General features: G+C 44.2%; 1 protein-coding gene across 1 annotated transcript in view; it reads left to right on the top strand.

The window, feature by feature from the left end:
- The window catches only part of LOC126525059 (scoloptoxin SSD14-like), a 28,491-nt gene extending 6,270 nt beyond the window's left edge, over positions 1–22,221 (top strand). Inside the window, exons 3-12 of the mRNA XM_050173114.3 lie at positions 516–638; positions 2,208–2,305; positions 4,690–4,879; positions 7,916–8,079; positions 11,535–11,727; positions 14,166–14,241; positions 17,449–17,642; positions 18,826–19,063; positions 20,763–20,876; positions 21,568–22,221. Of these exons, the coding sequence (XP_050029071.2) occupies positions 516–638; positions 2,208–2,305; positions 4,690–4,879; positions 7,916–8,079; positions 11,535–11,727; positions 14,166–14,241; positions 17,449–17,642; positions 18,826–19,063; positions 20,763–20,876; positions 21,568–21,714 (1,537 nt within the window). The 3' untranslated portion in view covers positions 21,715–22,221. The remainder of the gene's footprint in view (positions 1–515; positions 639–2,207; positions 2,306–4,689; positions 4,880–7,915; positions 8,080–11,534; positions 11,728–14,165; positions 14,242–17,448; positions 17,643–18,825; positions 19,064–20,762; positions 20,877–21,567) is intronic.
- The last annotated feature ends 1,969 nt before the right edge of the window (positions 22,222–24,190 follow it).

Raw genomic sequence — 24,190 nt, 5'->3', positions numbered from 1 at the left:
AAAAATGCACATGTCAAGCGCATGTCGCAATACAAAATGTCTCCGCTGCTCCGCCGATATGTAAGTTGCTGCCCTTTGGCCTATTACCATCATGGTATGCCTGTGCCCACACAAAAAAAAGCCTGCGCTGTTGTTACGGATACGCTTCTTTACTACCTGAAGGCAACAGATTTGAGTGCCCGACTATAGACATCCTGCACCTAACTTAGTGGTTGTGAAAGTGCGATAGACTCATGTTTTCTCTCCCTCTTTCACTCCCCATCCCGCTCCCCACGTGTAGGGTAGCACACTGGACTCAGTCTGGTTGAGCTCCCTGCCTTTCCTTCCTTCATTCTCTCTCTCTCTGTGCAGCGCTAGATCATTTGTGGCTATACATATGCCGTCACTGAGTAGTGCAGAATAAATGAGCAATGCAGGGCACCGTCCCGCCATTGTAACGGTGTATGCGTTTTACATACGATGGCTGATGTTATAGTATGTTGTGAATGATACCTTCGTTCTCTGTTATCCATTAGGAACATTATGAAGAAAGGCGGCAACCTTGCAGACGCAGCCGTAGCCACCATGCTGTGCATGGGCGTCGTTCTACCACACTCTATGGGAATCGGCGGCGGATTCATGGCAACCATATATCTCAGGTAAATGCTTCTCGACTGTGCTATTTACACTCGTAAACAAACAGAGTCACAGGTGCAATAAGTACGAAACAGCATTATCTATAGTATCGCCTCTTTTGCTGATAATATTCATAATTAAGCTGACTGCATGTGGCGATGCCGCAGAAGTGACCACGCGTACGAGTGAACCGTTTCCTATTCTTGCGTAGACGACGAAATCAGGTAGTTGAACATGGCGACGCAGCAGAAAGCTATGCTAGACGCATCTATGTTAAAATATTTGAGCAACGCATCTGAGCGACAATTGTACGCGTTTAGGGAGCACGTAAAACAAATGCAAGTGGTCAAAAGTAAACGCTTGTTGTTGTTTTTCGCGCGTTAAAGTCAGCAAAAGATAAACAACGATTCACGGAAAAGAAAATCGGAAGTATGGAAATGACGAAAAATCGCATACGCGATGTTCAACTCACGAAGTTGATGTTGTTTTATGCGAAGGCTAAATGGAGTTACAAGCCAGGTACAAAAACCGTGCGCGCACTCTTTTTGGCGTATGGTGAAGAAAAGCGAGAGCTAAGCGAGAAAAAAATGCAGTACAAAGGCAAGACTTTGTCTAGCCTTTTTGTTAACAGACTAAAAGCAAAAAAGAAGGGCATTTCATCCTGCGCCTCCTGGCCCTTTAGGAATCCTTACATTTTGTAGCCATCGCAAACTGGAGGATTAACGGTAAACAGCAGGCGCAATGTTTACCTTGTTCTCGTCCCTGTTTTGCAGACAGGTTAATAGCTTTCGACGTAGCACATTAAATTGGTGAGACGCCAGAGCCGGTACGAGCAGGGTTGCACGCGAGTTGTGCTAGAGAGAAGTACTTGTTCTCGGATAATCGTTCCTGTGTATAATAATAATACTAAAAAACTCAAAGGATGTTCTTGCACCTTTTTTAAATATTCCTAGTGTTGTCTTGCTAAGCTGCTGGTGTGCACGCATTTAGAATGGAAATGGAGAAAACGATAAGAGATCATTATTATTATTACTGACAAAGGCGATAACAAAATAAACCTTACATAATACTTTAGGCGACAATACGTGAAATGCTATTATTACATTGCAATGTGAATCTCAGGTGCAATTTTCGGTCTAAGTATATATTTAGTCAATGAATGCTAAACTCTTTCATGACATGGTCAGCTAAATGTAAAGCAAAAATAGCAAAAGAAAAAAACAGATCTCGAAGTGTGTTCCGGGCCCACTTTGAAGCTTCCATAGGCGCAGGCGTGTCACCAGCCGACAAACCGATAAAATTAAATTCTATGGAATTCATAGAATCACTAAAGTAACAAAATATTTTATAATATGGAGCGTCGCACGCCAGTACGCGAGAGATAGCCATGCAAATAATAACACAAGCAATCTCAAGCCACGCTAATACGCATAAAACAAGGAAAAGTGAAATGAACACTCTAGGTCTGCTTCCAGTGCAATTGTCTTTCGAAATGGGAGCCAAAAATATACATACACAATTTGAAATGTAAGCTGTGATAATGAAGTATTGAGATGATTATTTTTATGCCATTTTATTTCTGTTTCGCCAAGACGCGCAGGAAAGGCGCTGACTTTGATTGCAAGGGAAAGGGCTCCAGGTGCAGCTAGGTGGGACATGTTTGTCGGCAACGAGACATTGGCCAGGAGAGGTACGTCTTTACTCACTAGTTCTTAAGCTTTTGAAAATATTTCATTGGGAGAAATCGAAACGCCGGCATGATGCTTCCGCTACTGGCATTGTGAAGTCATTTGGCTTCCGCCTAAAACATTGCACCATGTAGCACTTTAACGTATGTGTCGAAAGACTCATAATGACGTAAGTCTCAATACTCTTTTAGCCGATGGCCGTCGCACTCACTCGTAATTAACTATTGATTTACCGTTATTTTGAATGGCAATTCAGTTTCATGAGGGTTTTCACAATCTAAAGGACAATGGAGAACACTATTGCCATCTATAAGTATTGAAAAGCAATTCTTTTTATAAGTTTGAACTGACTTCTACGTTTTCTAAAGGTTGTGTCGTACGAAGAATAACTTTTTAAAATTCGAGTGAGAAACATTACGTCTTGCAGAGTTTCAAATTGAATTAGGGATCAGGAGTAGGCTCCTTCACTTTTCGAAGCTGCCGCGCATGTTTTTGCTGCGTCTTGGTTTTATGAGTGTGCGGCATCTACGTTGAGCGTTCAGTTCTGTCGTGGGATATATTTTAAGGGCTGGTTCGCAAGCCGCCATCTGTCCCGTCCTGCGACTGCCACAGCACAAGCGTCCGCCAGGCGAGAGCATCTTATCGGCCATTTCTCGTCAAAAACAGGACGCTGGGCACGTTATATAGGAGCATCGGCCAACGTACCCGCCAACCCGTTTGTCAGGAGAAACGAGCGAGGAAGCGTTCTCTCACGACGCACGCCGGGGCCGCGACGGTGACGGGACGAGGAGGATGAGAGCTGTGTCAACGAGGCCTAAATGCGTAGATCAAAAGCGATAAAACAGCCTAGGTGTCACTGTCAATGCAAACGCGACCAAGCAAGAGGTGGACGGTTGTTATCCCACAGAAAGACATGATGCGCGGGGTGCTCAGACATTACTTTCAAATGCAATGTGCAGCGAATTCAGAAGATTGAGTTACCTAAGATGGGCTTGGCGCCCAATATTGAAAGAGTTGGAAATCAATTCAAATTGAAGTCAATGAAAGAGAATTTCTTCACGAGCGAGTAGGGGTTGAAATGGGGCGGGTCACTGCGCACGGCCCTCTATCGCGTCCCCCATCTCGTGAGGGGCGTATAGGAGAAACATCGAATTGCATATTTTTTTTTTTACTGCACTATTGTTGAGATCTGCTCTCATATAATACAGTGCTACCTTTGAGAGCGGTTGCCATTTTTAGAACGCGAATACCCACGAGAACGGCCTTTACTTTTTAGCCTGCACTACAATCCTGAACAGCCAAAATTTTTGACTGCGCTACCTTCAGGGTCGGCCTACATTTTTAGACTTCACTATATTCGGCATGGGTTAAAAAAAAAAATTCAACAAACACACATAGCCGACACGGAAAAGTACGGGTAACTCGCTAAAAAAGACATTTTCTTTAAAATTATTCATTAGTAGATAAACTTATATTTTGACTTCGTCCCACAGTAAATATTTTTGTAAAATGCACGGTTACATATGCGTCGTCACCAGCTATGCTTCGCAAAGCAGGCAAGTTCCTCGAGGTTGAACGTAATATGCTTTGCAAGACGGTGCGTTTTAACAGCCCCCGGAGTTTCTATGCCCGTTCAATTCAATGACAACTGAAAATGTGTTCATAATCTCATTAATGTTGCCTCCATACAGATCGCGAAACATACCGCGATTACCATATTGCACTTTCTACCTTATCTTCAAGCTACTCTGATCATTTCTTGATAGTTTTGTGCGTTTAAGGATAGAAAGCTGAGAAAGGCGCCAAGTATTCATTTTGTGCTGCCCTTTTTGTTGTGCCCCTTTATTGATTAGAGCTGCACAAGTCACGAAAACTTGTTCGTTAATAGCTTCTGTTTTCTGAATATTCGAATTATTGTTGCAATCGCTTTTTGTTTTAGGGGGAGAGGGGGGAGGAGGTCATATGTGAACTCTCACATATGCTAAGATGCTGTATGGCTTTTCTTATGAAGTTACTTTCCTACTGATATTATTTTGCACGCTTCTGCATTGATAAGTTTGTGAATTTTTTAGGTAATCTACGCTCACGTACTCAATGTCCACACAGTGCATGCAAAGTGTTTACAAAATGAAAGAGTGAATGACAGCAAGTGACTCGGCTCATCGGCTTGTGTGACTTTAAGCTTAGCTGCAGAAGACGAAGGCGCACGGTTTACTTTCCAGTTCCGAAACCGCATTATAACGGGAAACGTCAAAAAACGCTTCTCTTTAGATACGGTACAAACAAACTCGCGCAATGTAAGGCGGGTCTAACTATCTAGCTTCATACAGCGCTATGCTTTGTTCAGACACGTAGCACGTTGCTTCTTGATTGTGAAAACACGCAGGCGGTCTGTCCGTTGCGGTGCCCGGCGAGCTCCGTGGCTACCGCACCCTGCTGCGCGAGCTTCACTCCACTCTCATGTGGCGGGATCACTTCGACGACGCCATTCGCCTCGCCCGGTACGGCTTCCCCGTGGGGCCGCACTTGGCCGCCACCCTTCAGAAGCACAAGGACGACCTCTCGGACAGCCTCAAGTGAGCATACATGTCTTCCCACAGTGCCCGGAGTTTGGACGAGTATGGCCAGGTTGCCACTGCAGCGCCCTCCTCCGGCAGGTTAAGGAATCGCCCAGAGGCGTGCAGGACAAGATGCCAAACCCGTTTGCTTTTCGAATCCAATCGGCCAGCCATATCGTGCTCGTGCGCATGCCAGGAGCTGCGCATGCTTATTCTCTTCCACCCTTCCCGCAATGAGCGTAAATATTATTTTCCTCATATACGATGAAAAGAGAGACGTGCGGTTTCCGGCGTGCGCGCGAGCATGACACGGCTGGTCTATCGGTTCAGGAGAAAGAAAGAGTTAGACATCCCTTCCGCGTTCGCCATTCCTACACTATACTTGCACAGAGAACCTGCAAATGTGACCTCACGGAGACATTGCGCTAACTCCCTTGTTTTTGTTGTTTATTAATACACGAACATTTCCCTTTGCTTGCTATCCGTAGAATATGGGACGAGAAGGTAGAGCTAGGTTTGCTAGCTTTAGCTCGTGCTATAAATTGTGATTTGTACTCTGTTTTAGCATGTTAACAGAATAATTTCAACACACTGAAGATTCAGACGCATCCTGTTGAAATTCAGTGTAAGCGTAGCTAGTGAAAAGTAAAAATAAATTAAATAATTTGGGGGGAGGGGGAGAAAACGGTACCAAGATGACGGTTACATGCTATAAAAAGTGTCAGCTGCTTTCTGTCTGTTTTTTGTTAGGTTGCCAACTGACGGACACTCGCTCCCTACTTTTACCTCCGATATACGTTGCTATGTAGGTACGGTTTTCTAGTCAAATAAAGTGGATAAATAATGCCACGTGTCAGATAAATATTACTAAGGTCAGATTGCGCAGCTTTAAAATACCAGTCGATAAACTCAAGATGGCACGCTTTGTCCCGTGTCTCATTTTGATTTGCGTTACCCTATTCGCCTGCAGCATCTATATGCTACAAGCACACGTAACTGTGTAGTCCAACTCAGAGTATACAGATACGTGTTGCACTCTGACCCGAAGCGATGGCTCGAATGGTATGGTGTATCGTTGCTAAGTGCCACCTGGCGGGCTCGAGTGCTGGCTACGGCTGTGCCATTCTTGTGCGAGACAAATGCGACAATCTTCGTGCGCTGAGACTGTAGTAGCCTAGAGCCAGTGTTCGACTGACTTCAATTTTTGTTAGCTGCTAATCGATTGACGTACTACACTTGGGCAAAATGACAATCGTATATGTGCCCCCCCCAAAAAAAAAAAAAAATGAAGTGAAATGCTTGAGACTGCTACCAGCGCCTGTAGCACCCTGTCATAACCGAAGAGCACATAATGCTGACCAAATGGTCTCGGAACCAAGAAAAGATATAAATGCGTAACCAGAGGATGGGGCTTAATCACGAACACACCGGATTTGTATTAGCGTAGAGAAAACTGGTTACTAAAGTTTACCATCAAAGGGAAGGAGACAAGTTTCAGCTTCCCTTCCCCAGTGTAGAGTAGCAAGATGAAGCGCGCCAGCTCCAGGAGATCTTCCCTGCATTTTTCGAAGACATTCCTTTCCTGTGCGTCACTCTTGGATGGAATCCTGTAAAGCTAATATGAAACCTAAAATCGTTTGGCAGTTAAACTTGATATATTGTGACACAATGTTTTGTATCATCTTCATACATTGCACCTGGTCGGGAAGTGTCTGTTTTTGCTCTTGATTGATGCGCATGTGCGAGATTTGTGGGCAGATAACGTGTTAGCTTTAGTTTTATATTTGGTACGACTAATACATGACACAGAGGTTAGTTGTACAGTAGCAGTAACAGTCTGTGGCTTAGTTCACTTGTGAAGCCCTTAAATAACAGGTGATTTCTCGTATCATTAAACTTTTTCTCTCTCACTCTCTCTTGTTGTTTTGTGATGTATTAGCAATTTTATAGAAAGGTTTTAACTTGTGTGTTCGTATATTTCGCTTATTAAAATGTAGAAATGAAGCTTCGTCAGCTCCGACCACATTGCAATTGAGCGTAATGTAAAAGCAGCAGCCACGGGAGAAGGAAATGAAGTAGCGAAATATTTGCTATAGTTGTCGCATAAAGTTACCGCCAAAAGTAATCTTTTTTACATATTAACTACTTGAGTCGCGTATTCTGATGTACTGCCGTTATATGTGCCCATGTTGCATTGTTTTTATTACAAAGCACTGAAGAATTTAATGAGTGAAAGTCAAGGGACTGCGACGGTGCTCTGCGCATTTTCTAATCACGACTCATACTTACAGAGTAATTAAAGATTTTTATTATCCCGTCATTATCACCATACTCCCTCCCCCTGTGCAGGGTAGCCAACCGGAACTACCTCTGGTTAAGCTCCCTAGCTTTCTATGCATCGTTTTCTCTCTTTTAATTATCCAGTCATTCATGCGGCGTTTTTCTTAATGAAAAGAACTAGCAGTCTAGAAAAACATCAATAACTAAGTCATCACCTGAAAGCTTTGCGAAACACAATTTTCCGTCCATGCCTAGCGCAACGAACGAAAATGGAGATACACTGTGTATGAAGAGGGTTCGGTTTACTCACAGCGCATCTTGGGAGGATTCTTTCTTTGCTAGTACTCAATATCCCTCAAAAGAAGCGGCAAGAACAACTCACATACTCAAATGTGACTGCAGTATAAAGAGGTAAGGATTGGCGGGTGCTTCATGAATATTTAATACAAAAATATGCGAACTATCAACTACCCTGCAGCAAATGCTGTGCTCCGCATACAATTAGTAAAATGCTCGTGATATGCACATGTATTTCCCTGTGTGTATATGTGGCGAATGCGTATACTTGTACACGTCTGGTATGTGCTACGCCTAAACGCAACCCACGCTGGTGTTACTCATATCATCTGTACAGTATGCGAAGTTCATATGATATGCACATAACTAAGTCATGTGAAATGAATACGTTGCTGGCTCCTAACGCAATAGCCCATGCATCGACAAGAAGAGAATGCCGAGCGTACAGTCAAAGCAAGTGAGTGCTTCCAATTGCAGGAAGGTCTTCTGGAATGAAACAACCAATGACACTTTGGCCGAAGGGGATCTACTGGTCCAGCCGGACTTCGCGGACACCCTGGAGGTTGTAGCGGACAAGGGACCTGACTATTTCTACAAAGGTGGAATAGGAGAGCAGCTGGCAAAAGAGATCCAGGAAAACGGTAAGCAGCAATTTATAGCTCTGAAAACCGCAACGAGACATCATTGGAATAAAAGGAATCCGGTCATGCTGAAAACTGTGAACGTTTCCCTGCGGCTTCGTTAGTGCAGAATAAGGGTGCTGCGATGTTACTGTTCCGAAGCAAACTGATTGTCAATATAGGTAATGTGCGATGTCCAAATAACACACACACACACACACACACACACACACACACACACACACACACACACACACACACACACACACACACACACACACACACACACACACACACACACACAAACACAAACACACACACACACACACACACACACACACACACACACACACACACACACACACACACACACACATATATATATATATATATATATATATATATATATATATATAATGCCTTGCAATGTATAGTCGATGAAATTGCCGACACCACAACTGGAGGTGAGTGGTACTGACAGCTTCGCACTATAGCCGACGAAATTACCTAAGAGCTTATGCTTGCGAACCGGGCACACATACTATGAGCATAAACTTTAAATGCGCGTCATGACCTTAGTCGGCACTATAAGCGGCTACCATAGAAGCAGTGTTAAAATAAAGAAACAAAAGGGAAGTTGCAAAACCGAGAGCATTGCCCTTCAGGAAGTCGGAAAATCAAAATATCTCGCAGACATCGCCCATCAAAAGAAGGACACTGTGAGTCCCAGAAACGCATCTTAAGCTTCCTCCTTTAATGTAGGGCATGTGTGCTTGCGGTTTAAAGATTGCGCAGGTCACTATGAATGTTTTTGACAAATTGTCATTTTTTACAAAACTAAATATTTCCAATAAGTAAGATTGCACCACCTACCCGCACACAATACGATAAGTCCTATGAAAGATGTGAAGGTTCATTTACAGCAGCGTCAAAAGAAGCTTATAGAAAAATAGCGAACACATTTTTTTATATTTTAGACTATGCGGCACAGTATGGAGCGGGACAGGGGACACAGGGAAAAACAAGGACAAGCGCTTTGCCTATGTCCCCTGTCCCGCTTCGTGCTGTATCACAGTCTAAAATTGAAAACCAACTAGCCCAAACCATCACCCTTCTAAGTTGCATTATTTTAACTTGAGGCAAAGCGGAAAAAAGCACGTAGGACAACAGAAGAAAACGAAGACCCGGCGCTATTGTCCTAAGTGTTTTTTGCGCTTTGCCTCAAGTTACGCAGTACCAACTAGCCCACCAGTCAGTTCTGTTGAACATTTTTTTTTTCTCGTGGATAAAGAAAGCTTATTTTTCTACAGCAATTTACTGCTTTCTTAACTATTTTGTCCTAGCTAATAGCGTGTTCAGCCGGAAGTCGCAGCATTATGGCCTAAAAGAGAAACAAAGCTGCAGAGCATGTAAAGGTCGCAGATTCGCCGGACAGGCGAAGTGTCAGGAAATTAGTAGACAGCTATACGAAGTAAGGATAGTAGCTTTATCGCGCGTATAAGCTCGTAAACATTGGCTTACGAAGTAAATTAATAAGCACGGTTTCACGGTTGCACAGGAAAATGTAAAGAAATCATACTCGATGATTGCGGACACTCCCTGTGAAAACGCTTGCGGGTGGAAGAGCTGCCGCCGCAGCGAGTGAATTGACTTTCGTGCTGCGTCTCGCGTCAACGCGAACTACGCGACGAGAACACAGCACACACGGTGCTATCAGCCATCGGGCAACTAGACTCTACTCATCGCAGGACTCTTTGATGATAGGGCCCGTGTGATCGCGCTTACCCGTGTCGTACGCAGCCACTATTGTGTTCAACCTCCCCAGGTGCCTTGCGCGCAGTGGAAGACGGTGCGCTGTTACCGCACTTGGGCTTTATATGACAAATTACGGCGAGGCCGACGGCGATGGCGACGGCGATGGCTACGGCGAATATGCGCCTGCACTGTGCATAATATATGCTATCACAATAATAACGGTTGCTTATACCGTTGGTCAGCTCTCTCGTCTCTCGCTCCCAATAAGGTTTGTTTTCAATATTGCGTGAAATCATAACAAGGTTTTTTTTTGTGCCCTTACTGTTCCTATTATCATTTGTAGTCAGCTCGGAGGAGCTAAGGATATCTTTACAGACACGGGTGTGCTCCTCCGCTTCAATATCCACAATCGCTAAAGTGTTTCTTACGGCAAACCAAGCGGGAAAATTCTGCATTATCAGTGCTATAGAAAATTGTGCATACTATCACGCACTATATACTAGTTCCCCATGAAAGACATTGCACTGGCATTCTGGCCTTATTTTTTGCGAAATGTTACAATATGTTAGACCGTACATGAGTTACATCACTGCCATTCGTACCCTAGGTCGAGACTTAATAGATTGCATGGCTTTTATATATTGAACTGTGGTAATGACGAGTAGTGGTACACAGGCAAACGAAAACTCTCGAGGACGAACGTACCCTAACCCGGTCATCATGAATAAAATTAATCCGGACTGCGGGGTTTCAGTCTATTGTAGTAAGTGTGGGGGTTTGCTCGATTTACAACACATGCTGTGGCGCTGCTTCGCGTTGGCCGGTGATGGTTCTCGAGGTGAACAGTGGTGGCAGCGGATGCTGCACAGTGAAGTGCTGGCGGACCAACTCAGGGCTGTCCAGAGGGCCCGTGTGATGGCAGAGGGGCTCGGCCTCTCTGTACCGACGTGGGAGCGGCCCGCATCAGTCCTAGACTGATCCCTCAGGACCTAAATAAAGTTCTTCATACCATACCATACCGTCCATAAAGAAAATTCACATGGAGAAAAATAAATAAAAATGAAGATATATATGAGAACAAGGTAGTGGGTATACTGGAGTCGTAGTTGGCAAACAATGGATCCAATAACCCTGCAGAAGGCTGTCTGTTACTTATGCATCCGTCGCTATTAGTTCGGGAGACGTTGACAATGCTTTCGATTCAAAATGTACTACGGAATTCGCAGTGCGTGGGTGGTCTAAATCAGTGTAAATGGGAATGGAAAGTTTTTAAAACAATAGTTGAATTGGCTTAACGTATGGGGATGGCGTAGTCGGAAGGAGCGAGCGCGCCGCGTCTGTATCAGAACCGTCATAACGATGATTGCGATGTGGCAAGGTACAGGTTCATCTTACTAAATTTGATATCAAGGCAAATGCAGTCTGTTTTAATCACGAATCTGGATCACAAAGTCGTGACAGTCTGCGAAATAAGCTATCCAGGTTTAATTGCATTTAATAATGCTACGACGATCGGCTCTACTATCGCTGTCATACGTGGGTTTATATGAAGTACAACGCCCTAGATTAAAGATTCGCTGCCATTAGCACTTTGCGTTTTCGTCCTCTTTTGCGTCATGGTGCATTTCTTCCTCTGCGCTTTGAAAGAACGGCTCAATCGGGCCTAACAACAGCAAGCCAAAGTAGCCCGACTTACCGAGGGCTGCCTGCTTTCGGTGCAGGTGGAGTGATCACCGAGAGCGACCTGAAGCATTACGATCCCGAGTGGAAGGCGCCCATTGTTGCTGATCTGCCCAACGGCAACACCTTGTACACGACGCCGCTGCCTGGCAGTGGCGCGGTGCTCGCCAGCATACTTCGAATCAGCCTCGACGCCCAGGAACGATCCAACAGCACAGTGGACCAGTGGCACAGGTTATTTGTTCTTTTTTTTTCTCGTGTGGGAAGCCTGATCCATGCCTCTCTGTAGGCGTGAAAAAAAAAAACAACAACTTCCGTGGCAATTTGTAAGCTGGAGAAAGTTTAATGAAAGGGAACACTGTCAGCCACCCGACACCCACGCGATGCTGCAAACTGTTGTACCTGCAGCTTCGAGCCATCGATTCATTCGGCCTCACTGTGCGATCTACTATAGCAACATGGTTAGTTCAAATGATAGAGCGTAAGTCCTGGAAAGGCGTCAGCCCTAGGTTTAATTGCCGAACCGGGCTATTTTAATGCCTCAGCATTAAAACGCTCATGCAAGCGAAAACCCGGCGGCGGCCGTCGGTTACCTTGTGGAGTGAGAAGAAGACACTTTATTAAAGAATAGTCCGGCAGTTTTTGTAGTGGTGAAAAAAATAATTGGAAGCAGGAGGAAAGTGTGGTGTAACTAATGAATAGGAGGAACGAGGGAATGACAGGCTGTAAGAGAGGGCGCGTAAAGGAGGTAGAGGGGGATGTGACGTTACACCTAAGGAGCCAGAAAGGTGTGGGACGTCGCGTTTCCGCGCTCGCAGCTGGCAGATCACCAGAGGAGATGAGGGACTAACGCTGTGGCGAGCAGTAGCAGGCTCGGCAGATTGTCTGCGGTGTTTCAAAGTTTCATTTCTTGTGAAGGTGGATGTCTTTCAGTATAACTTAAAATGTATGGCAGTACCGTCAAAGAGTGGTATAGAAAGTCGTGCTGAGGAACGTCGCTGAAAGACGACTGAGGCGACGGGACGGCGACGACAGGCCGAGTTAGGTATTTTAACTGCAAAGCTTCCCTTCTGAGAAACCCGTATGTGTTTCCTCTGTATATTCGTTCTACCGTTGAATGAATGGCAGATTTAGCATTCATCTCTCTGGCGCACGCATTTACTGTTGAAAGCCGCTTAGTGTCACGTTGTTTCGATCAGAGCACGAATGCAGTTATAATGACGACTCTAGGCAAAAGGCTCAGGTACTCTTCAGTAAGAATATTCTCAAACCGCGACATTCCGAATGTTGCGTAAGTTTTGCCTCCACATGTAATCAATATGTGCGGCTTCCTCTTCCGGCTTAAGTGTTGGATTGTGCGCACTTGAATTTCGCGCGCGGATGTCATTACGCAGTGCATCGATTTTAACGCACCGCTTAAGTGCATGATTCGTCCCTCTAAATCAGGATAACTAAGAAGCATGCCAAACAAGAAGTGCAGAATTGGCAGGAACGGGATTGTAGCGCCGTATGTAACCGCACTCATCACACGAACGTGAACCTGCTACTTGTTTCGCCATCAACAGAATATACAACATGGAAGCTTCAGTGGGATGTCAGCGCATGTTTTCATTTTCGCTCCTGTTATCGCATGCCAAGCCTCCTTTCACTGTACAAGGGACAATTATGATATTACTGAAACGTAATTTACTTTATATAATACAGTTGAGCTCAAGGTTTCTCTTTACTGACCTCATACGAAAGCCTAATGGTCACTGCTGCAAAAGAATAAATCCAACAACGTCGCCACCTACTTTTGAAAATCACGGCGGCTGTATCTGTCAGGAAAGCCGAGCATAATACACGCTTATGCATTTCGCCTGTATGTCCACTCGTACTGTGACCATGCCGCCAAATCGACTGTATAAATATAAGTTTCTGTAATTTCAGGGCTATGAAGAGAAGTGGTCTTGGTGAATGAAGGAATGTGACGTACTTATCTAGGCTGTATCATCTTCAAACACGAATTGCTCAACAATATTATTAGCGTACATTATTTTCGGTATGTTATTGCAGTTTATAGCGTTCAACACGGCTGTCGGTAACATATTACTTTGCAGGTTTAATAGAAAACGCAACCAATATTTTTGTATATTATGTATCCACAGAGGATGGCCAAAATGTGTGTGTCTTTGACCTTTGTCATTTTTGATAGAATAACCCCCCTACCCCCCCCCCCCCCCCCAAAAAAAAAAGAAGACTGAAAAGGAACAAGAAGACAAACATTGTACTGAATGCAGCCAAGAGCCCAATCGCCGACCAGGCCTCTCAAAGAAACATTCATCAAAAACTCTGAGCGAGAAAAGGAACTAAAAGAATGTTTGATCAAGAGAACTGGCGATCTGTATCGAGATTTGGTTCAAGTTTACGCTTGTCTTAACATAGTTGTGTCAATTCAATTTCACAACAAATCACGACGTGTATACGCTTTACCGCGCCATGTCAAAGTTGTGAACCGTCGAATTAAATTGCACTATTTTGCGCAGCTTCGTTATAATTTATAGAGATTTCACTGTATGTGTCAACATAGTTAATAAGTCATCAGTAATTGCTGAAATAATTTCTCCAGTAAAGTGAACATAAGTAGCTGCTTGCACAATAACAGACCGTTCCACAACTTTCTTTCTTTTCAGCTTCATAGAAGCCTGCAAGCATAGTTACGGCGGAAGGTCCCGCCTCGCCGACAGCGATTTTGAGGACGTGGAAGGGGTGAGTGAAGAGATCCCTTGTGTGGCTAAAAAAGAATAGTTTTGCCATATGAGCAGAGAATGAAACTAGTTGCAGTTCGCACAGGTTGAGCTTCGGCAAATTACGAGATGAATAGACAGTATCGACATATTTGCACAGCGCAAAAGACGAGGACTGAAGGAAGAACACACACAACACAGGCGCTGACTTCAACTGATCTTTATTTGCGAAATCGCCAGAACTATATACATGAGCAAAAGTAATGAAAAAACAACTTTTGCATTATGTCACGCATGAACGTCTATTGCATCACAGCCAGATACTTGATTTCGTTTTTGGTGAGGGCAATAGACGGCATGCTGATGCAAACGTCACCCAGCCGCCTCTGTCACTCGCCTGTGTTATGTTCTTTCTTCAGTCCTCGTCTTTTGTGCTGTACAAATATGTCGATATTGAATCACCAACTCGCCCAAGCTTCCACCTTATCGAACGGACAGAGCAAAAATCATATTTATAAAGTTTGCTTGCTGATGTGTCCAATTGCGTCTATCTGCTTAGTAAAAAGAAATTCTGCAAGATTGACAACATTAAGTAGCCGAAGGCATGCAGGTGCCCTTTCTCTGCAATTTCTTTTTTGCAGTCCCCCAAAACTCTGGAACTGTTACGACACCTTGGTGACACTAAGGACATTATAGACCGTATAATTGATGCCTGTCGTTCGTAACATAAGCAAAAAGGCAGCAGCTGATACAAGTTCACTCCACAGAGCACGTATGCAGACCAGCGCCACCTAATGTCTTTACGTAAGGCAATATTCAATCCTAACGGTTTAAATCATGAGCCTTCAGCCATCCTGCCTTAATCTTGGCATCAGATATGCAATGGTGGTGGGCTAGGTCAATTTTCGCCACCTAGAGTTCTTTACCCGCCGTACTGGCTCGATGGCTATTGCGCACGCTGCAGAGCCCGAGGTCGCAGGTTCGATTGCTAGGCGGGGAGGCCACATTGCGATAAGGACAAAATGCTAGTTGCCGGCTTGCCGTTCTTTTGGCCTACATTAATACTGAACAATTTTGGACAATGCTTATTACGAGAAAGAAGTACCCCCTAGGGTTGCTCTTTGAGGCTTCATAAAACACACACACACACACACACACACACACACACACACACACACACACACACACACACACACACACACACACACACACACACACACACACACACACACACACACACACACACACACACACACACACACACACACACACACACACACACACACACACACACACACACACACACACACACACACACACGCACGCACGCACGCACGCACGCACGCACGCACGCGCACACACACACACACACACACACACACACACACACACACACACACACACACACGCACGCACGCACGCACGCACGCGCACACACACACACACAAATATATATATATATATATATATATATGAATGCTGTCCATTGAGTTACCCGGGTTTAATGCTGTGAAGTTCAACAAACTGCAAAAGGGGCAATGTCCGAAACCCCTGGCCACGAAAGCATCCCAAAACTGGACAAAGTTAATGCAGAACACTCCAATACGGCGTCCCTCATAACTATCTGTGCAGTATCCGTACACTGAACCTCACAATTCAATTTATTTCTCGAACAAGCGCCAGTGACATAAGCTTTCAGCGTTCTGTCCCCACTAGAAAGTTGGACTTTGGAGTCATAAAGTATTAACCGTGTGATACAGTGCTCTATGTAGAACACTGCGATGGTGAGAAGCCTTCCGTAAGTCGTGCAGGTCTTAAAAAAAAAACATCAGCCTGGTGTACTAGATGACGGTTACTGCTATTTGCTGACATTTAATAACTACGCGGGACCCGCCTTGGCGGTGCAGTGGTTGGGGCGTTTTGCGACTAAGCATTAGGTGGCGGGTTCAATTTTCGCTTGAGTAGGGCGCACTTCGATGGGGGCAATGTGCAAAAAGGCTGGTGTATTTTCATTTAAGTGCTAGAGAAATAACCCCAGGTAGTCAAAAGTAATCCAGATATCTTTACTACTGTGTACCTCGTAACCCCAGTGTTTTTTCGGGGGGTTACACTCCATGAAACAATCGAACTAACGACACGAAGGTAACGCGCCGTGTAGCTGCTTTCATCAGATGTTATCATTCGTTCAATATATTCGTCGAGAATTTGATAATTTTCTCTAGCCACATCACAGCATACTGAACGCATAAAGAGCAGCTATGAATAACTACTACATTACTTTATCGTTTCTGGCTATGAGGAAGAATGTAGTGAGGTGCTATACATCAATTTGGCCCACACGTGCCCTGCTTAGGGCGAAGTTTAAGGAATGCCGGTGAAAACTAATTCTGAGCCTTGCCCTGTGGCATCTTTCAAGGCTCAAGCTCGAACTGTGGGCGCTGACAAGTGCGTGAGACTCTCCAACATTTATTTTGCGAGTGCCCTTCATAGACGTCACAGCGAAAGACGCTGGCTTCGACGCTAGCAGGAATTTGTAGGCAAACATTGTACGAAAGTACTATTTTGTCTGCAATATGTGACCGTACAGTACCATCAATAGCTACAAGGCCAGCTCTGGATTACTTGAGGCCGTCGGACTAGACGCAAGGCTTTAGGGAAACTGCATTGTTAGTTTATATATGCATCCCTTCTTCCTGCCTTCATCATCATCTTTGATCACTCTTTTTTGTAACCTTTCCTTCTTCCTCTGTGCAGATCAGCAGGCCAGAGAATGCTAGCTCAGGCGGACCTCTCTGCCTTTCTAATAAATTATCTTTCCTCCTCTCAACGCTCACTGTATAGTACGGGCGTCGAAGCTATTAAGTAATTTCGTCATCTTGAGTTCTTTAGCCGGCACCTCAATCAGAGCACACAGACATTTTTGTATTGCACCTTAATGGGAAGGCTGCCGGCGTGGAACGGATGAAACCATGTGCAGCAATTGAACGCATTATGGCATACAAAAGAAGAAAGCAGCAATTGTTATCCCGCATATCTGTCTGAAAAATGTCTGGATTCTCCCTCCAGTAGTTCAGCTAAGTCGTTCTTCCGCTTAACCACTTGCGACTCTGCTGAATTAACTTTGAGATCTAGTTGCTGCGGGAGTTGTAGCATGGAGCGATTTATTTTTACCTTGACATCGTGCACATACATCTGAGCTCGATCTAATGTGCGTAAATGCGCATCGCAGCTCGAACACAACATGACCACGCCCGAGTGGGCTGCTGCCGTGAGAAATCTTATCAACGAGTCGTTCACGTTCGACGACCCCACCTACTACGGATTCGTCAATGATTCCTTGCCCAAGGATGGCGGCACCGCACACGCAACCTTCTGGGGTGACAATGGAGACGTCATCGCCATTACCTCAACTATCAACAGCCAGTGCGTATGCCGCGAAATGTTGTTCAGAACGTCCATTATGGTTTGTTAATTATACGCCTGGCATTTGCAATTGGATATGTTAAGGTACAATGAAAAAGCAAAGAAAAATGTATGTGACCGCACCATTAAGGCGCAATCTTCGGAACGAAGTGGTTGGAGTTTCTATCGGTACTTTTCGCTACAAGATGTGTGAGTGTGGGTGTGTGTGTTTGCGTGCGTGTGTGTGAGCGAGAGAGAGATAGAGAGAGTGTGTGTGTGTGTGTGTGTGTGTGTGCCGACATCTGATTCAGTTGGAAAACTTGGCATGAAATTTGTGACCTAAAGAGAGATGGGGTTGAACGTAACTTCCTTGTCCTGTGCCGCACTGTTCAATATTCTGCGGTTTGACAACATGTAGCAACAAACCCATATCAGGACAGTCTTAATAAAGTAAGATATATATGGTCAACAATAATCAGTGATTAGTCAGGAAGTTTGAGACGGATGTACATGAGTGGCTATAACCCTCTCTTAACAAACGTTGCCTACAAGCAACGTACAGGGAAGAGAAAATACTTTTCTAGCTGAGTTTCGGAAATGAGTACGAATTTTTTTGCTAAATACATTCAACCAACACTGATTGAGAGGCAACAAGCACCATTTGTGGGTTCAGAGCCGGACCTCAGGACGAGGTGGAATAAGTTCAACACGCGACTCACTTTCTTCTGAAAGTAAGGTCATAGGAGACAGACCGGCGCAAGGTGCCCGGCTGTACTGTTGTCACACACACGATGGAACGCAAATCAATATGCACCTATGGTTTACTTATGACGAGAGCTGTGCCTAAAATATTCTGAACGAAGCCATAATTTACTTGGTGTGAAAGCTACTTCGAATTTTCTCTCTGGGGTTTCCTCCCTTCTTCTGGAAGAGTTCGCAAAAAATAATTTTTTTAAATTTTAATTGATTATGCTTATTACCGAAGCGCTTTTCACATTCAGCTAGAAAAGAAACACTATTTCGGGTGTTTGTATATGCCGTCATTAAACTGCAATAATTGACCGATTTATCTTTCCCATGAAAATGAGAAATTATTCTTTACACAGAGTAAAAAAAATTCACAAGAAAATGCGATATCTACACGTTGAGAAAAAGTGTGACTTTCCCGCTACGCTAACATAAAAACTTTTTCGCCTGTCTCCAGTTTTGGCAGCCAACTACGCACGTCCAGCGGCGTGATTCTCAACAACCAAATGGACGACTTCTCGACGCCCGGCATGAGCAACTCGTACGACCTCTACCCCACACGGCCAAACTTCATCGAACCACGGAAGCGGCCCCTCTCTTCTATGGTACCGTCCGTCTTCGTGGACGGTAACGGAGACGCAGTACTTGCACTGGGCGGCACCGGAGGGTCAAAAATCACGACCGCCGTGGCTTTGGCAAGTGTATTCCCGATGTAATCGATGCGCTCAAAAAAAGAAAGCAACCATTTACATCGTGGCAGGAATTGGGTGCCCAATGTATTAGCGTTCTTTCATCTATGCTGTGAATCGATTCAGTGATAAAGGCGACCATATTGCTAAGTCCGACTGGATGGAAAGCTGTTAAAAATGATGCGTTATGAGCAACGCGAATGCCAGAAACTGTCAAAACGAGCACACTCACAAGCCACGACTGGTAAATCAAGATGGTTAAGTGTGCAAATTGTACACTTTTCTTGCTATTTTGTGCAGAACGCTCAGAGACCTTATGTTGTGCGTTTCGAACAAGCCTATTCGACAATGTGAGACTCTACGTTCCTTACGTTGTTAGCCCCATGTCCCTAAATTTACACTCTATAGCTCTCAAATTCAACGGAGGTACAAAGGCATGAGCAGACTGTTTTTCCACACGTTTAAGAAACTCACCTAGTTGATTGCACGCACACTAACAACCAAACAAACAATTGGTTCATGAATGCAAAACACCCGCTTCGTGCTAAAAATATCCAGAAGTTGAGACTATCAGGATCCGTGTGCTCAATTTCATTAATGCCCAATGGCCAAATGAGCCACATGAAAAGAAGAGTGCAGCCGAAAAAAAAAAAATGAAACCACCATGGCTAAACGGCATTTAGTCTCCAAAGTCACCCCGAAACGTGGTTGCAACCTAACCCACGAGATAAATTGGAATGAAACTGAACGGAAAATTTAGGCGCGAAATTCGTCAGCAACACTTTGTCTACCTCACGCGTGAAATCTCGTCATACAAATCGGAAAGATTAAATTAATTTATTATCAAAACTTAATTTATCAAAACATTAAACCTAATTTATCAAAACTGCAGTAACTTGTATAATCGTCCCTGATTACATGTTCTGAAGACCAGATACGATGTGCGTGTAATTACGGTTTCATTATGAAGAAACGCCCCAAACATCAGTGTGAAAATTGTTTATGGCCAGTGACCTTGCTTTTACTTAGTATAAGCGGTTTTAATGGAGCTCGTATGTGAAAAGTGTTTTGTTGTTCGCCTATACATGTCAGTTATTAATAACTTTTAATCGCAGGGACATCGCCATTATAGAATGGGAGTGAAATTGTTAACCTTTGTACTTTGAACTTTTACACTCCTTGATACTAATGTCTTGACACGTTTTGTGAGCACTGCACGTTTCTGGAGCCGCATCCGACCTTAAAGTATTGCGGCAAGATATGACTCTAATATTTAGGTGATGACTTCACGAATGGATACTTGTGCTAAGGCCACCGATGCCAGAGGTGTAGAAAACATGACAGCTTGTGTGTATGGTAAATGAAATGCCAGTGTGTGTTTTATTTTGAAAGGAAGAATTGTCATGCACTCAATCGTAGCACGAAACTACATTGAAAACCCATATAGTGATGATTACATTGCACTGAGTTTTACACCGGTGAGAATTAGAAAGAAGGCAACTAGTCGTTTTTTTTTTTGCTTTAAGCGTACTGGTTTCTCAGAAAACAGGCTTCAGAGCTCAAGAAAAATTCTTCGTTATCCGGGCTTTTATGAGACGTTCTACGATGCTTTTAAGTTGAGGTGATGAAGGGAACATTTTGGGATGGCGATCAAATCATAAAACGTTGTATAATATTTTGTTCCTGTTTCAAATTTTTGATGTAGGTGGCAATGAGAGCCCTCTGGGGAAGCTACAACATCAAGGAAGCCATTGACCTTCCAAGACTTCATCACCAGCTTATCCCGAATAGTGTCATTGTAGAGCCGGACTTTCCACAGGTGAGGCGAAGCCTAAGCCAGGTGAATTGCAAGGTGCCAGAGCTCCTGAAGTCGTTGTCCAGAATGGGTGAACAGCAATCAGCGACGCTGCATGTCGCTACATCATTCAGACAAAGCACAGCGTCAAGCACGCAGCTGTATTCTGAGGTGGTGTGGTTTTTGGCAAGGGCTATGCATTTCCGTGTGCATAAATCCACTACTAAAGCTTGGTCAAAAAGGGTCAAACAGCATATTCTTGAGCATCATGACACAGGACAGAGCACTGTCCTATGTAATGCTGTTCGAAATTCAGCTCTTTGACCCCAAACGCAAGAATTAGCCAATCGTGGAACCCCACACTATTGCATCGATGATGCTGTTCTACAGTTTTTGTCCTACAGCGATCATATGTTTCTATGATGTCAAATTTTAGTGAGACAAACTTGCACATATAATGGTAAAAACGTGAATGCAGGGGCGGCAACGTGCGAGAAGCACCTGGACTAGTGCATATTCACGGGAAAAAAATTTTGTTATCTATTGAAGCTGCAATGCAGCCTGTTCCTGCACATCGCTTTAGCGTTCTGTTGAGAGGCTGCTTGTGCAGTAAAATCTGAGGTGTCGCGGGAGCACGCAAGTGACCCTTTCACATTTGGGTTGCGACGTCAGCGTATGATTCCCGGCTAATTCTCTCTATTCTTGCAAATTCCAGGAGTGCATTGCCGAGCTGGAGAAGAAGGGACACGTCTTCGAAGTGAAAGAAGGAAAAATCTCTACCGTCAATGGCATCACGAGAAAGGGGGACCGTTTGTACGCCAGCTATGATTTCCGGAGAGGAGGAGGGGTGGACGGCGAGTGATTGGCATCTGTATAGTATTTGTGAGCGTTGGCAGTCGGAAAACAAAAGAGAGGTGGTGTCAGTCAACATCACGCAGGAAGCCGGTTGCAACCATTCCCCTCATAGCTCTAGTAAAATGTGCAACATTGAACAGCACCCTGTCTTAATATCTGCACAAAATTTTGTCGAAAATAGAGCGTCCCCTAACAAGGCATAAGGATCGACGAATGTTGCACTGTGATAATCGGTTCTAAAGATTTCTTTACTCGTTTTCTTAGTAAGCGAGAATTTGCGCCGTAACCGATATATGTCGCATAATCATAGTATCGTAAGCTATCGTCTGTGGTGAAATAATTTCATAATTGAATGAATTCTAAAGCAAAATATTGGCCATATTGGAACCATGTTACAATGCCACAGCGAATCCATGCTCTGGAAATGATATTACATAAGAAGAATAACATGCTCTGTTTGTGAACAATTTTTGGCATACAACATTCTTGAAAGGCGAATAAAAAAGTTTGTGTACGTCTTGTGTCATTTGCGTAGTTTTTCTGCAGTAATTGCGCATGACTAAAGCTCAGCACCGCATTTTTATGAATGTACATGAAAGGCTTCAAGAGAGTTACCACGTCGAAAGTATTCAAATATTTCTCTAGTTATCTTAAGTACAGTATATGCTTCTTATGACATATAAACTGAGAAAGATAGCTCTCTCGCAGAGAAATAGACGAAAACTGCAATATTAGGATAAAGAATGTTGGCGGAGCGCCTTGTAAATGAGATCATTATGAATTTGTGCGTTTTCCGACCTTTCGAAGGCTTTATGCGGCCTAGAATATAATATTCCTCTCGAAAAGTTATGTATCACCTCCGTAGCATAGCATTTCTCATTGAATATTACTTAACGAATGAACAACAGTAACCTTTAATATAAAGGCATCTTTCTACCTTGGATGAAGACAGCGCTACCATACAAGACGAGGAGCACGCAGACAAGGCACTTACAGCTCCATGAAATTATTGAGACGCCTTGCCTTTTACCCAAAGATAAAGAATAAGTATTGGCAGGAGAGTCCACTTAAACAACAGAAGAAGGAAAAGTACTCGTGGCATTTTCAAGACACACGCACACATATCACTGTTCCACAGTGCCACGGCAAGAAACTCAATTTCTTTTTCTGTGAGGTTGCAGGAAGGACTACTAACGCAATTATCTTTTGAGCATTCAATCTCAAATTCTTCTGCTACCTCTCTCGTCGTTTTGTTTTGGGCAATTGAATAGGACGTTTCACTGAGAAAACACAAAGTAACGTTTGCGCTTTCTAGAATGAAAGGGAAGATTTCCAGAGATGGTGAGTTTGGCCAAATTGTTGTTGTACGCTCTTTATCTATCATTGATACATATGCCGATCTGGCTGATGTATCGATTTGTCCAGGTAAAAGGGGGTATCGAGTCAACAAGTTCGTGCGCACATTCAACAAACTGATTCCTCTTGCTGTGTCCGAGTGCCAGAGTTACCTTTTGCGCAAGAACTAAGCATCTTGCGTGTTGCGGAAAATACAACATTGAAATTTCCTAGGTATACTTGATTTCGTGAAAGGAAAGAAAACCGAAGACAGTGAAGCGCCAAACTACCAACTCTTTACTGATAGCCTCAGAAACATACCGAAAAGAAAAGACAATTTTCGAGCGTGCGCAGGGAGACAAGGTGTGACGTGGAAGAACATGATCATGATAACATATTTTAAAGAAAGCACATTTCTGCAGAATATAGTATGGTACATGTATCGCTGAGACAATCAGACCCTTTCTTTTTAATATAAAAGCTTCCAACTTTCTGGCAGTTTGGTCCCTACATTTGCCAAGGATCAAAACTTGCTCAAAGCATGGCGTACAACGACAGGTCTTACAATGAGCAGGAACATGCGCATTGTCACACTTAACAATACCATTAGCATGCTTCCTCAGTCTGTCAATAATACAACGTCCCGTTCACCCAACGCAGGAGCTGCCGCAATCAGGGATCTCTCATAGACCACCCCTTCAACACAGTCCCTGAAAGGTTTGGCGTGCTGCTTCTGGCACGCCCGCGGTCCATCGTGTGTGATCTGGGGGCACAATTGAGCCAGCTTGTTGGCAGCCGAAAAGACAACCAGAATGCCATTTCTGGTAGCCCTCTTCTTGAGGTTATGGCTCATAAGGTGCACATACAACGGACTACCTCTGGCTTAACACGCTCCTTTTTCTTCGAGTGCGTTTCACACTGGCACTGCTAGTCAGTGCTTCTACTTTCAGCTTCTGTAGTAGAGGCTGAAAGCAGAACGCTTTTGTAGCAGAAGCCCCATCTCTCCTCCCCCCCGGCTCCTCGCAACGTTGGGTACCTCGCGCGCGACAGAAGACGGCGCGCTTCCTCTTCGAATTCGTCCCATTCGCGCGCGTGGCGTTGAGCCGTGGTTGTCAAATCCCCTCAAACGCTTTTACTCACACATACAG

Source organism: Dermacentor andersoni, chromosome 3 (genome assembly GCF_023375885.2).
Source record: "Dermacentor andersoni chromosome 3, qqDerAnde1_hic_scaffold, whole genome shotgun sequence".
NCBI classification, from domain to species: Eukaryota; Metazoa; Arthropoda; class Arachnida; order Ixodida; family Ixodidae; genus Dermacentor; species Dermacentor andersoni.
This window is presented reverse-complemented; position numbering and strand designations above follow the sequence as displayed.